The 14824-nt window shown below is 54.2% G+C and overlaps 3 protein-coding genes and 1 non-coding gene across 4 annotated transcripts; 2 read left to right on the forward strand and 2 right to left on the reverse strand.

Annotated features, from left to right (window-relative positions):
• Positions 1–641: 641 nt before the first annotated feature.
• Positions 642–4170, reverse strand: BDZ99DRAFT_492754 (uncharacterized protein). The gene is made up of 4 exons (XM_033723186.1): positions 3823–4170; positions 3161–3772; positions 1029–2950; positions 642–962 (listed from the first exon to the last, which is right to left on the reverse strand). Exons 1-4 carry the CDS (start codon positions 4123–4125, stop codon positions 908–910), a joined length of 2892 nt encoding a protein of 963 aa, XP_033583764.1. The 5' UTR covers positions 4126–4170; the 3' UTR covers positions 642–907.
• Positions 4171–5900: 1730 nt separating this feature from the next.
• Positions 5901–6000, forward strand: BDZ99DRAFT_t1. The gene has a single exon. It is a non-coding gene; the product is annotated as a tRNA-Lys (tRNA).
• Positions 6001–9549: 3549 nt separating this feature from the next.
• BDZ99DRAFT_469895 (uncharacterized protein) lies at positions 9550–11551 on the reverse strand (the record flags this gene model as incomplete). Its single annotated transcript, XM_033721597.1, has 6 exons — positions 9550–9787; positions 9975–10191; positions 10518–10819; positions 10971–11167; positions 11293–11369; positions 11437–11551. 6 exons carry the CDS (start codon positions 11549–11551, stop codon positions 9550–9552), a joined length of 1146 nt encoding a protein of 381 aa, XP_033583765.1.
• Positions 11552–12140: 589 nt separating this feature from the next.
• On the forward strand, positions 12141–13597 carry BDZ99DRAFT_456616 (Arp2/3 complex 16 kDa subunit ARPC5). The gene is made up of 4 exons (XM_033718494.1): positions 12141–12480; positions 12685–12812; positions 12977–13121; positions 13360–13597. Exons 1-4 carry the CDS (start codon positions 12256–12258, stop codon positions 13420–13422), a joined length of 561 nt encoding a protein of 186 aa, XP_033583766.1. The 5' UTR covers positions 12141–12255; the 3' UTR covers positions 13423–13597.
• Positions 13598–14824: the final 1227 nt, after the last annotated feature.

The raw sequence follows: 14824 nt of genomic DNA on the forward strand, positions 1-14824 counted from the left end.
AGGAGGCTGCGGCGAGGGATGAAGAGCTCAAGGGCCCCTTGAATACAGATATGATTTTATTTTCGGTATACGAACTGATGAAGTGACGGCAAGCGGACATGTAATGGTTCCAGACCAGGGGGGCAAGATATCCTAGCAATAGCTCTTCATTCAAAGAGGAAAAAGCAACCACAACAGGTAGACGCGGCATGTCCAATGCCCTTCTAAAGACTATCTCACTCAGTCAATTCTTTGAATACCTTCATCCAACCTGCGCAATTCCTTCCTCGAAGCACTCTAATAGCTTCACATTACCATGAACCTATTTTCCTAACTTCAGGTCTGGATTCGTAAGGTGAGAAGTGACAACACCGTGTCGACCCAACGTCTACGCCACAGCTACCAAACAATTGGTCACTCGGTTTGATATGTAACTTTATGCAACTTTACTCCCCAGCCAGGCCCAGACAATGTGCTGGAACGTCGCCCAAGGTCGTGGACATATAGCAGAGGTGAGTAACAACAAGGAGTCACAGATGTGACCGCATGAATGGGATCCAAACAGACGCGGCGGGTGCCTCCTCATAATTCCTTCTTCTACCCCGAGTAAATAGGCGAATCTGTAAGTGCGAAAAGAACACACCGATCAATGTGAAAACAATCTACCACGTCGGTCATGTTATTCAATTTACCTCACTTGCTCCACTCTATACAAGCGCCACGCGCCGATTACTGTAATTTCATCCGAATTGAAGGGTATATGTACGACACGGGGCATTCCCCCATCCCCATAAAACATACTTCTCACCCGCTTCCAATGCAAAAATCGTGACCACGAAAAACAAAAAAAGTACGCCCATGCATCCGTCGTATGCTGCGAAGGCTGAAAACCAAGGCCATTTAAACGCCCAAGCACGTGAACCAGGGATCAAGGTCCTGCATATCCTATCGATTCCCTATCGTCATCGATGAGTCTTCCGTACCTGCGTTATGTCAATAAGTGGCTCGAATGAGAAGCTTGCGCAGAGATGTGGGGCAGTAGGACTTACTCTAACAACAACCGGAAGAACCACACTTCGAAATCGCTGTTCCGTAGCACCTTGTTCGCCCACTCGCGTCCAGCCATGGCCAGCTTCTCAGCCTGCTTCTGGCCCTCTTCTTCACCCGACATATACCGCACAGCCTCCAGATGCTCATCTCCCCTAAGCGATAACGGGACGTAGTGCACCCAAGGTTTCAGCCACTCCTTATGCCATTCCTGGAAGATAGCCATCTTGTACACCAAGCTCTTGCTTTTCAAGAAGGCGTAGAAACGGCCACTAAAAGCGTTGCCATCCATGTCGAGGAGATGTCTCCATTGCCAGGCGTCCTGTCCATCGACACGGTCCACAACCTCGAAGAACTCTTTCTGTGCATCGCAGTCTCCTTCGTCGCACTGGCCCAGATAGGAGAATTTGACGTCGATGACATCTTTGAAGTCGTCACGCGGAACCTCTTTGACCTGCCAATCTGGCGGGGTAGCTTGGCCTCGATTGACCATAATCTTTGCGGTGTCAGGCGCATTCAGGCGCTGAACGATGTGCTGCCGGTGCTGTCGCCTCCAACCTCCGTTTCGACTGAACCCACCGGTCGTCGATCCGCGCCAATAGAGACTGTCAGTCTTGTTCTCCCAGGTCGTATCGCGAGTCTCGTCATACCCCACTCTTGTATCCCAGTACCAAGGACTGGGGTACAAGATATCTTGGTATGACGATACTTTGGACTGTGAGAAGATCGGGATCAAGTCATGAACAATGTTGTAGGCGTTAGGACGCTCAAAGAAGCCGAAGGTATGGCGTAGCGAAGGCGAGTTGCAAATGTCGCCAAAAGCAGAAGTATTGTAGACAAAGCCCAGAGAGGTAGCCGCATACGAAGTGAGATTATCAGCAGTGTGATCTTCATAGCTCCTGGAAGGACTCTCTGGAGAACAAGACATGCGCGAATGTGTCCAGGTCTGCTGGTGTGCAAATTTGTTGAAGCGGGTAGTCTTGACGTCGTCGAATCGTTTGCCGTCATTCATATCTTTTGGCCGGGTGGAGAATGTGTTCCTCGGTGTACGGTTCCCGAAAGCTGCAGGCATGCTCTGATCTCTTGCAACTTGGATCATTCGGGACAGCTGATCATGCGGCACTACCACACGAGGTTCGTCGTGGATGTTGAAGGCCAGATCCATATCAGGCAAAAATTCCATGAATTGGTTCATCATGCCAACTGTAGCTTTTTGTTGCCATTCAGGGCCACCTTCGACTTTGACCGTGACTCCGTCCCGGATCAAAATACCGATCAATGCGTTCTCCTCGGCCCCCAAAGCCTCTCTTACCCGAGCCCTAATAGTCGATGGCTTCAGCGCCCAGAACGGGAGAAGCGATTCTTGAATTGTGTCAAACTCGTCAATCAGCTCAACTCCGGACCTCTGCGCAAACTCGTACCAACGGTCGAAGTTTGGCGGAGGTGGAACTCCATATCTACGCCGATATTCTGTGACTGCTGCCGCCAGGGATTTCGATTGTCGGTCTTGTAGATCCTGAAAGTCCTTTTCTGCCGATTTGATGAGCTGGTCAATCGGATGGCCAATTTTGGTGTCCAGAGGAATTGGCCCGAGCGGTGATTCGGGAGGCAAGTCAAACACAGTCTTTAGTGGGTCCGTAGAGTCCCCTGATCTGAACGCAGCATTACTGTAGAGGCCCTTCGCAAGGAAGACGAGAAGAGACACCGATATGAGCAAGAAGAGGAGGCGTCTAGCTCGCATCGTCATTCTACGATCGATGGACACGTTTGATGAAGACGATGGATCGAACAGGAACAAGATCGCCGTGACCCCAAATATAATCGTGAACCAGACGCCTGAAAATGATGCTCCCACATGCAAGCGGGCAATGAGGCAAGAGCTCACAGCGATGAAAGCTGTCCGAAGAGCTCCTTGGTGATGAAGCTACAAGCAGTCCACGAGTGTTAGCGAACTTCGTTAAAAGCTAGAAAAAAGAGAGTTCTTGTCACTAGTAGCAAACAACCTAGAGGAACCGAGAGTAGATCGTGAGTCCCCCGCTATTGTGTTCCGGGCACGAGGTAGCACCGCCGCACTGGGCATCATGGAGGCATTGCGAGCCACACATGGTTTTAGAAGAAGAAGAGGTCAGCATACCGTTACAAACAATAGAAAAGTCTTGAGCGCATTGACGGTGATCATGAGCAGACATTGTCGTATAATTAGCCCGGGAGTTTGGACTCCCCTCCAATCTTCACGGCCTCCTTTCAAGTCCCAGATGTCAGGACTCCATGTCAAAACGTCTGTCCTGAAATCTTCCATTACGAAGGTTGCGATGCCGGTTATTACGGCCATGACAATTGCGACATCTCTCAACGATGTCAAGTAATGACTCTGCCTCGCGCCACTCATAGATTCTCGCCTTGAAAAAGAGCCATTAGCAGAGACAAAGCCTCTACTACTAGCCTTTTCAGCATCTTTCGTGCTAGTTATGGCATTTTCAAAGAAGACCAGGCCCGTGGCTGTGAATATAACGGTACTCAATCCAAGAGCAGACGTGGGGGCCGTGTTGTAGGGAGTGCGGAGCACAATAGCAGCAGTTACTGTAATTACGAAAATCAGGCGCGAAGACCCGGCACCGGTGCTCTTATCTGTGCCGGATTGACTGTCAATCGTATGGTCTCCGAGAGGGATGAAGGCGGGGACAATTCCAGTCTTAGTCCATAGGTCGGTCTCGAGTAGAAAGTAGACAACGCCGGGAAGAAAGGCCTGGACATTGAATTAGCAAGCGGAATGCAGAGAGCGAAAGTGTCGCCAACCTGCGCCCACCACATTCCTTCTCGGTCGCGGGCAGCTCGATCACAGATCTGGGCTAATGCGAGCAGCACTCCCGCAGCCCAACACGACTTTTTCCTCTTCACACTGTCCAGGCCTGCGAACACTCCTGCTCGAACTATGCTCAGAATCCACACCAAGGTCCATGATATGCTCGTTATAAGGAGGGAGTGTCGTTCTGGCGTGTTGACGGCGGTGGACACGCTTGCGGCGAGGAGGATGAAGGGGAGGAACAGATGCGCGTGCTGAGCAACATTTTGGAGCACTGTTGTCGCGGCCGGGTGCATTGGGAGTGAGGGCTATCGGATGTCGAAGCACATGTCCTGGCTGTCCGGTGCATTGGTCGAGGCGTGGAATTGAGTCGTTGCGACAGGAGATGGTGATTGGAACCTGATGCGCTAGAAATCCGAGGGGACGCCAAGAAGGCTAGATCTCCCTCCCAACGTCCTTCCATCCCAGTCCTCCCCACAGCATCTCGCCACTGTTAGGGGCACATAAGCACCTTGATGACACCTTCAATCTGGAAACGGGTTGGCAAGGAGAATTGTCGAAGTAATCAAGACAACGTCATAAAAGCGCCATCTACCTAACTTTTTCTTGATCTTATCAAGGCGTCATTCAGGGGGCATATATGATACATTAAATCTAGAATTCTGCTATTCATATTACTTTCCTTTTAGCTGTCTGACAATTCGGTAGAGCGCGTCTAGCAGCATCGAGATGAGTCTGTTGGAAGTGTTCGAAGCCTCTAAATTCGTCATCGTGAGAAATCATCATCTCTTTACAATGTTGACAAGGTATCGAAGCACCAAGCTGTTACAAGCAAGCTTTCATGATCCATTCTTCCCAATTACTGAGAAGTGCGCTGCGAGTAAATCGAGAGCATTATTTTTCTTATATATATATTCACTAAAGCTGCGCATTTGCAACAAGTACTCGATTCCCATAGTTCCACACCTTTGCAGGAAGAAGTACAGAAGCCACGGGCCGACGCTAGTAATCTACTGAAGGGCGCAGTCAGACGCGACTTACAAGGCTTTACCTACCCTTCCAGCAATCGCGGCCGCAACTATAGGCATAGGTTACTCGGAAATGTGTTCAAACTGTAAACCCGTGAGCTTTGAATGACCACGAGCACTACGAAGAAACGGAGGAGAGCAAGAGATTATGTCAACGGAAGTGGTGTTCAGGTTCGAATCCTCAGAAGAGTGTGATGACCGGGGCGGCCACAGAAGGACTGATGGACGATTGGCAAGGAAAATTGGCGCTCTGATGGAGGAACAGGTAAGTAGTTTCGCGAATCTGTGATACTAGGAGTATGGGAAATCTTGTCAACGAGTATTTGCATTCTCAGGGGAGCTTTTCATATTAATCGCCCGAAATAGTCACAGACTAGGGCGAACAGCCATAACCCTTACGAAACAGCAAAGAGCAACATAAGAGCACCGTCATGTTCATACTCATATGTTACTTGCTGTTCAAGGCGCTTCGATATACTTTTCAAGATCAAAATGACATAAAAATTCTTTGGCTTTGACAGGAAGTGGATCCAGAGGGAGTGGACCTAGTCATTGATACTACTTGATATAACTGTTTATAGGATGCAGTGTTACTTGAAGCAAGTACCTAGATACTAACAGCTTCTTGATGAAGGTGTCTATTTGGGAAAGTCCGGAGATGTGGAATAATACCGCAGTACCTAAAGTCCCTCGCGTTACAGAAGGGCCTCTTTGCAGCTATTCGAGATGCAAGTTTTAATCATCCCTTACTGCATCTACGTATAATGAAAGTATTGCTGTTTATTGAACATAAAGTCTCCGGGATTGCAGCATGTAAGGGCCGTACTCACGAAAGGTATTGCGGTGACCCATCTCGAACGCCACCCAGATCCGAGTTTTCCCAACCCCACATCGCACATCCTGGTACCAAAAAAAACTCTGCAAACTCCACTTGTACAACGTAGAGTAATAGAAATCTACACATCACGATGCTTGAGTATCGTTTGGCCCTCCTATCAACCACTTGATATATATATGCACCAATTTTCATGGCCGTCAACTTCGCCCGGTTAGCTCAATCGGTAGAGCGTGAGACTCTTATTCACAGCTCTATTAGCAGCGATTGCAATCTCAAGGTTGCGGGTTCGACCCCCGCATCGGGCTCAATTCCCGATGAAATCAACTCATCATAAATTTTTTTTTGGCGTTTTCGGACGTTTGGTGGGCGCATTCACTTCACCACTACTTCAGATGCTATCAGTGTTTGACTATTTCTTGTTGCCAGGAAGAAGCTTTGATGCATAAAGAATATATCACGAGCTACGATATAACTTAATTAAGTGTCATGTGTGGGCAGTTTTCCTTTTTGCGATCTGGTGGTTCAGTGGACACGTGAGAAGACCTTCAGTGCTGAGGCTATCCAGAGTCGAGGCATTCCTAGCGCATTCGCATGCACCTTTCTCAAGCGAGGAACTTTGCGAGTGAAGATCACGATCTACATGTTAGTTTGACGACATCGGTTCGTTGCCTGATCAAGTGTATTCTTCGTAACGAGGTCGCTTGAAGTTCACCGTTCAATCCTGTATTTCTTTTGGTTTTGCTATCTTAACATCTCAGAGTCATTCCGCCACCATGGCAGGTGCCTGCTGAACAGATACCACCCGCTTCCATCCCGCTTCCTCCAGTCCTTCGCCTCTTCGACCGGGTGGTGGTGTGCTGTTTTGTGTCAAATTGCGAATATTCCTTTCTCACCACGCAGCCAGTCAGACCACCGGATTAATATATCGCTCTCTAAATTCGTAAGTGCGTCTCTCTTAGCCTGCCACATCGTCTCAGAATCAGCCTTACCTACCGTCCGCGCTGATCATTGTTGCTTTTCCACGTTGAAACGGCTCAAACGCGCGTGGGGGGAGGAAGTGTTCTCCGCCAGACTTTTCTAGAAACGGGAACAAGATGGGGGTTCAAGTGGGATGATGACAAGCGCCACCCCATCCTGCGTTCACCGATGCTGCCCATTGAGGGCTTAACTTCCCTTCCCTCCTTCCCATCGCGGATCCTCTCAAGCAGCGTCGTGGCCTGTCGCCCGCGATAGAAGCGCTGTATCACCTTCACGGGCGCAGCTGAGATGAGAAGCTGTGTGTGCCGTCTGGCGGGCTTCCCCGGGGCAGGGATTGGCCTGAGTGCCAGGCTCAATGCAACTTTGTCACCTGGAGGGATTCGCATGGGTCCCGTTCGCCGGCAACGTCAGATTTGACGTTGCAGCAGCAAAGTCCAAGCGGCTGCAAGGAGCGTCGAAAAGCGTTGTTCCTGCATGGCGTCTGTTGGTCTGCCCCTTGCGGATGCGGACCCGGGTCCAAAAATTCCGTTGGGACTGCCCTCACCCCACAAATGGCAGGCCCGCGTACCTAAATGGCGCATATTGGAGGCTTGATCCCTCTGCTGATCAACTGGCTTCTCGGGTCAGGTCCAAGCAAGGTTGCGCAGAGGATTGCATTAGCGGTGTGTTTGTCGGGTCCGCTGGACTACCACCGGTGAGCTACCACAAGGTCATCGAGAACTCGGGTCTACAAATCAACGGGCGGGCCATGTGCATGGGCTAGGTGACCGTTTACGCTGACGTCCGCAGCGAATCCATGTCCCGCTTCCCTTTATCTTGGATGGATGCACGAATCCGCAGCAGACTCGAGCGTTGAGATGACGCAGTCTGCCGAAGGGTAGCATTTCAAGGACGGGAAGCAGTTCACAGCATGCCTCTTGCTGTGATGCTGGGTCAACCATGGGATGAGAGGATGATAGCCGTAGGTGGTACAATGAACGAAGCCTGGTCCTCGGGCCGAGCGATACCGTGAAATATCCGGCATCGCAGGCACTGTGTCTCCAAGGCTTCGTAAACAGATAGGCTTGGCAAATTAATTTGATACTAAGATAAGTAGTTCGGTGCACTTCAGAGCCAGCCAAGCGAAAAATGATGTAAAGGAAGCAGACTCTGTCCCAATTCACAGTGTGGAGTTACAAATATTCCAGTACCCTGTTGATAGAGTGGAGCACCCGTGGAGGCTTCTTCCGGCTATTATACTTGACGTCGTTTGGTGACGGTGCAACATCAAGGAAGAGCTTAGAGGATGATAATCTTGGCGATCTCATCCAAACCCGACATCCTCACACGACGGCGCCAAAAACACAGATGTAGATCGCTGAGACAGGCAGAACTTCACTAGAACAGCGGCCAGGCTTGTGAGAGAAGCCAGACGAAAGCCGTGGCGGCAGTGGAACGTTTTCACGATGCAGCTGGGCAACCTCTTGCGGCGCGTTTGACCAGCCGAATCGTCGACAACAGCCGCAAACGGAACGCGAGAGAGGTCACAGAACTTGTACGCTGCTCACGGGACCGATCAGGCAAGGCGTGGTCTAATTAGGCCGCGTGGAACACGGCTGGGGCTATTCCTGCGAGCCCACGTTACGCCGCCGTCCCAGCAAACCCCCTTTCTGCAACCTGCACGACGAGACTCCACTGCCATTTGTCCTCCACGTGTAAGCCCTGCCTCGCTTCCGCTCCATTGGTTTTACTGCAGACGCCTGTTTAGGGCGCCGTACCGGTCTCCCCGCAGCCTTGAATGTGGAGATGGCCCATAACACGGCAGTATAAACTAGCACAGCGACCCGGCTGCAGGTCGCACCGCATGTGCAGAGTGCCAGCCCGGCCTATACTGCGATGGAAGGCCTGACTTAGTACGGCGCCGAGCTCCCTCACTCCATTACCCTTGCCGCGACGCGGACACGGAGCCGTCTGGGGGAGGTGGCAGACACTGGCGGACGGCTGCGAAACAGCCATTAATGGTATCGTTATTGTGCGGTCGCGACGCAATATGGGCATGGTGACCACACGGAGAGCCGCCTTCAGAGGACATGTCTTACTGTCCTTCTGTCCGGCCCCTGTCAGGATCTCAGCTGAAGGGTGCGAGTCGATCGTGGCATGTCGAAAGGGCCTAAATTGGTGCCCGCTTTTAGTCGATGCTGCCGCTCTGTGAGAGTCAGCGAGGCTGCCGCACACTCATCCCTTTTCTTTACCTATGCTTTCACATTGGGCAGTGCGGCAACAATGTGACACATCACCGCGAAGCCCGGAGGCTGCGTGTCCGGCTTGCTTGCCAGCGCATTCGCCTGCAATGTCATATTAGGATCCGAGCCCTGATTCAACGTCTCGGACATGCGAGAGTCCACCCAGGGCCCTGCCAGCCGCGGACGGGCAGAGAATACGCTTCACGCATCCTGCTACATCTGCTTCTGGTGCCACGGCGGAACGCTAGATGGACATCCCGGACCAGGGAATCGCTGGGACGGAAGCATCGCAAGCACTTCCGCCAGCTGTAGTGCAGCGCGGCGCGGAAGGCTTGCAGGGCCATGCTGATCCAGTGCCCATCCTGTTTCTAAATGCGACATGTTTGAGGTGTAGCGAGAGACTGCTCAGCCAGGTCGTCGGGAGCGAGCGAAGCGGCAAATGTGACACGGCAACCTGCACGGCAGCTTCACCCTCTCTTTATGACCTGCTGAATGCCACTATGAGCAGTCAGCGACACGGATGCGGGCCGCATGCAGTCGCGCGTTTGCTCCTCCGTGTTGCGTTAGGCGCACGCAGGGGGGTGGGCGCGGATGCAGGTCCGCAGCCAGCAGGAAGATCAAACGCGTTTCCAGACTCCTTCCAGAAGGAAATAGTCAAGCGAAGCCATTAACGCGGCGCGAGTAATTCACGGAATTGTGCCGCCGGTGAGCCTCCTGAGCGTGCGAGAGTCGTCGTGGAGGCCTCAGCGCCGCCGTGCCATCGCCATCGCAACGGGGAATCGGTCTGCGTCCGCCAGCGGTGGCATTACAATAGGGTGCTGGAGCGCGCGGCGACGACGGAGGACGTCGATGCGACGGGCAAAGGCCGCGGGTCGGCACAGCGGGACGCAGGCTAGAGTCGTGGGAAGTGAAGATATCCCACGTGGATCAGACGGCGTCTGCGCCTATCAAGTGCTGGGGGCGCGCACGCCGGGGGGCGCTGGCTGAGAGACAAAAGAAACGGGGGCGTCGTTGAGATAGATCCGCCAAAAGCAAAAGCGCCTGACTCCGTCCCCGAGGGTTGGGACGATGGAGCTTACCAGGCAGCTGGAGTGGGCCCGACGGGGAAGGCATCCGCAGGCTGGAGGCGCTTCCCTGGCCCTTCTGGCGAGTCAAACAGGGCGGATTGCGGCCTGGGGAGGCCGCGCAGGAGGCGCAGGAGACGCAGGAGACGCAGGAGACGCAGGCTCGTCGTCTGGCCACGGCGGCCATTCTCGCGCGGCATCACCGCCGTCAGCGGCCTCCGCAGGCTGCGGCCTGGCGGCGAGCGAGCAGCGCTGGGCGGGCGCGCTCAGCACGGCAACGTGGAAGCTCGGCCGGGCGCAGCGGGCCATGGAACACGGATTCAGTGGTTCTAGCGCCAGCTGCAGGTACGGCGCTAGCGTGCAGCGCCGGCAGGGTGTGCAGGGCAACCCTTTCGTTTGGGACGGACGATCCGTGCAGGCAGGCTGCGAGAGTGAGTGTGAAACAGGCCGCCGTCGGTCCCGGCACGTCATGTAAAATGTTGCCTCTGAAGCACACGGACACTGGCCAAATTTCACCTGTCTCGCCGCTTGGCTCCCCCTTAACGGCCCAGCTCTTACATATATCCCCGCCGCGCCCACGGCAGCTCTCGCATTCCTCCCTATCCACACTCTGCATCTCCCTCTCTCCCTCTCTCCTCCCTGCCCAACACTCTCGCAAGAGGCTGCCCGGCTGTAGCACTCTCTGCCGCTCACGACCTCGCCTGCCACCGCTCCACCAACACGAGACTTGTGCTGCTCGCTTTGTCACCACAGCCCCAGCTGTCTGGCCGCTTTCGCCGCTGTCGCGCCTCGCACACAGCTGCCCAGCTCTGCGCACTGCGTCTGTAGCCTGCTCTGACGCGACACCGTCCTCGGTGCTGCTGTACTCCGTGAGTCACATCGCCGGCTGCATAAGCTGACCGCATCGCGAGCGCTCGACTGACCTCTATAAAGGACCTCGCGCCCACGCTCTTCGCTACCGCTATGATACTCCGGGCAACCGTCTCTCTCAACATGGGTCGCGGTGCTTACGATACCACGGGCACGCCCAAGCCGCCGCCGCCGCCGCCGAAGCGACGATAGCCACTTCTCGCACCCTCAACGACCGCCCACGGTGGCCATGGTTGCTTTTTCCCGTGACGACGCCCCTCGCCTCCAGCCGACACGCTCGCCATCGCCAGAGTACCACGGCCTTCGCCCGGTGTCCGTCGAGCAGAGGGATGGAATTTCTTGCCATGTAAGTAGCAGGCCGGCACGCCGCACCTTGCATGCGTCAGCGCCCTGACTGATTATTCGGCAGCCCCCGTGCGCCCGGCTCTCTCACCACCACCTCGCCCGTTCGCATCCTACGCACCTTCCGCATATTCACCTCGGCTGTTCTCCCGATTACGCTTTTTAATATCGAGCGACTCTTTATTAATCTCGGCGCGCCTAATACCCGTCAGCGTTCACGAGCGACCATCTGCGACTTTCTCTTGCACATCCCGGCTTTGCTTACGGCTCAACATCTGGCATATCGACACCCCTGTATCACTAGTTTGCTCAGCGACGTTTCTCCTTGCCTCCATCAGCACCTTTAGCGACACCTTTCCTTGCGGCTCAAAAAATTTCATTGCGGCGTTTTAGACAGGACGGCTCAGGCACAGGGATACCAAAAAATCGGATTGTTTCTTTTCTTTTTGCAAGCATTGGGTAGACTTCCATGGCCTGCGGCTCGCGCTGCACTGGGGCATGGATCACTTGTACTATATAGCTCGGCAGCTGTCGACGAGGTTGGTGGGTGCCACTGGCGCACCCAGACATGGCTCGTCGGGCGGCCATTCGACTGAGCGGTGACGGGATTGACGCTCTGACGTTTTCGGAGCTGGAGGTGCCTGGTCGGGCCTGTGTATCGTTAGACATTGCTGGGGCTGCAAAATAGACTACCTTAATCACAATCAGATTTCACATTCTCCAAACATTCTATTGGCCCAAATCGGGGAATGCTCTCCCGCTGTGGCGGGCTGTGGTACATGGCGTCGCGGATCAGTGCCGAAGGCGTTACGATAGGCTGCAATGCGCATCTGCACTCTGCAGCCCCCTCCCCATCTACTGTCTTTCCGCTGAAGGGAGTGGTCTCCCTTGCTGCGCCACTTAAGCGTCCGCATTCTCTCCTGCCGGAGCCTTGGCGTGGAGGGAGAAACCCCCACCTCAAGCAGGTGAGCAGCACCTCACTTCCACCATCACCCAACGCCCGCGGACAGCCACCGATCGCTCCCTGCCGCCCAGTTCTGATTGTCCGTCCTTGCCTCGCACCAATATAGTGGACGCCGCCACCATGGCTGCTGTCAATTGGCGCACTATCAATATCGACGCCCTCGACCCCGACTCCCCCGCCAACTTCGACCTCACCTCGCTCGCGCCCGCTGTTGCGCCCGTCTCGACAGCCGATGTGCAGAGTCTCGCGGGGCACATCCGGCAGCTGCTGCGGGGCGGCGACAGCGAGGGCGCGCTGAGGGGAGCGCTGGAGAACCCGCCGTACGGTGCTGATGAGAGGGGCAAGGTGTGTACTCCGTCGCCATTCCACCCCAGCCCATAGCAGCGGGCGGACTGTGGGATGTCTGATGTCTTTGGGACTGTGCCCTCGTGAATACGACTGCTACTGGGCCTCTGGGAGCAGAAGGGGCGCCAGCAGCGTGGGCATGCGCAGGCACAGAAACACGCACACAGAGTACAGGGCTGACTGACGGTTTCACCGGACCAATAGGACGTCCACCTAGCCACCATTATCGAGATCCTCCAGTCCATCAGGCAGTCGGAGATGTCACCAATCCTCAGTCGTATATACCAGTCAGATGGTGGAACGGAGGCGTTGGATGTCCTGATGAAATATGTGTACGCGCTCCCCGTTCTGCACACTTGGACAGATCTCTCGTGATCCTGCTCTCCATACCGCCATTCGGGCCCAAGCAGCTGTCCGCAGTGTTTCGTATCCCGCGTTGGACAAGTCGCTTGATATCACTCAACTTGGTAGAGCTGACGCTTGGTTGCTCTCACAGGTACAAAGGCATGGGACATTCGAGCTCGGCAACCGCAACGAAGCAAATCACACCCCAGGCGACCGGCTTTTCACAAGTCCACGGGCGCGGCGGCAGCGAGGGAGGTGGGCAGGCAATGAGCGTGCTGCTAAGCTGGCACGAGAAGGTACGCTATACGTTACTCTCTTCACCCGTTTCCTCAGCTCTCGAGTCACCGGAACGTGCTCGTCTATTGCTAGCGTCATCCATCAGATAATTCGCGAGATGTGTCGCGAGTATTTTCGTCTTAATTTTCTTTTTTGTCGTCATTCGCTGCCCCTAAATCCCCGTCTCCCCAATCACACTCCGAAGTCTCCGTCTGCTTCCCACATTGGTCCAAGCTAACACATCACCTGCCACCCCAGCTCGTAGAAATCGCAGGCCCAGGCTGCATCGTAAGGACAATGTCAGACAGACGGGTAGTTTGAATACGCGCCCAGCAGCGCTCAACAAGCATGACTCACGATCAGAAAGCGTTATTGGGCTTTGGACACTCAGCAGAGGGCAGTTTCACGTCACCCGCTAGCCCGGCGACAGGCAGCAGAAACAAAAGGGAAGCACGAAGGGAAACGGAGCTCAAGAAAGCCGTCTGGGCCGTTACGTAGGCAAATGCACATGCTCGCCGTCATTACCTCGTCCTCCCCGTCGGACACTTGAGAAGATTTCGGCGACTCGCCCTGATCGTCCGTCGATATTTTCACGTGTTGAGCCATCCATGCATGCACCATGCCCATGCCCAAGCCCAAGCCCAAGCCCAAGCCCAAGCCCAAAATACAACCCCCCCTGCTCGCTTCTTTCAGCCTCAAACCCGCACGCCACTAGGCGCGTGCGTGCATGCATGCTTCGGAGCTGCTTCCATGCGCAAAAGCTGGCCCCGTCGTCGCATTTGGCGATTCAGAGAGTCCTACTAAAGGCGGAGCTCCCCCCGATCCCTACCTCTAGCAAACTCAGAAAGTAAATGTACTCGCCCGGCAAGCAAGCAGCAGCAGCAGCCTTCGTTGAATAGCAGGCATCGGAACAAACAGCCGCGCAACTCCACCAGCTCAGCCAGCCTCATCATCACATCACCATCAGCCAAATATGTAGTAGTGCGCTCGCGCAAGTCCACGCGGCAGAACGTGACTTACTTACCCTCCCTTCTGTTGCTGTGCCTCGGGATACGTACTGTGATTTAGCGCAGTCAGCTAAATTTGACTATATTTTTTTTGGGGGGGGCGCAGGCCGTTTTGTCTCTGCGACGAGAAGTTTTGCATTTACCCCGAAATGGCCGATTCGTGGAGTGATTACTGGCAGGATTTGTTGGTTGGGTTAGGTTGGGGGCAGGGATTGGGGGTTAAAAGCAGCGTTGAGAGAAATCCCGGGAGCCGGGCCCGTGTTTGGTAAAAGGGCTTCGGAGGTCTTGATGGGGTTCACGAGGCTGCCTTTTTTTTTTGGTTGGCATGGTGCGCGCAAGCAAGATGGTCGTGTGTGTTGCGATTCTTGCTACTCTCACATAACAGCGCCGAGTTAAGGACCTCAAAGATAATGAAATTGTTTTCTCTCTCGCCCGCGCGGGCAGTTTGACCATCCTTCCTGCCTCCGTTTTTTTCTTGTCAGCAACACCCGTGCTCCCACTCCACTCCCACTTCTAACCCTGCCCTACAAGTATGTAGCCGTGCCCCGTCGCCCCGGCAGTCCCAATGCTACAGTACGTCTCTTTCTCCACTTTCGTATCTATCGACCAAGCGCATCCGAAGCTGGTTTACAAGGAAGAAGATGAATAAAGCTAGTCGATCTCGGGGGCCGGTCGGATCGCAAGACCAGTTGGTTTAGGATAAGGGATCCGGTTTC

This window comes from Mytilinidion resinicola (assembly GCF_010093595.1).
Source record: "Mytilinidion resinicola strain CBS 304.34 unplaced genomic scaffold BDZ99scaffold_1, whole genome shotgun sequence".
Taxonomy (NCBI): Eukaryota; Fungi; Ascomycota; class Dothideomycetes; order Mytilinidiales; family Mytilinidiaceae; genus Mytilinidion; species Mytilinidion resinicola.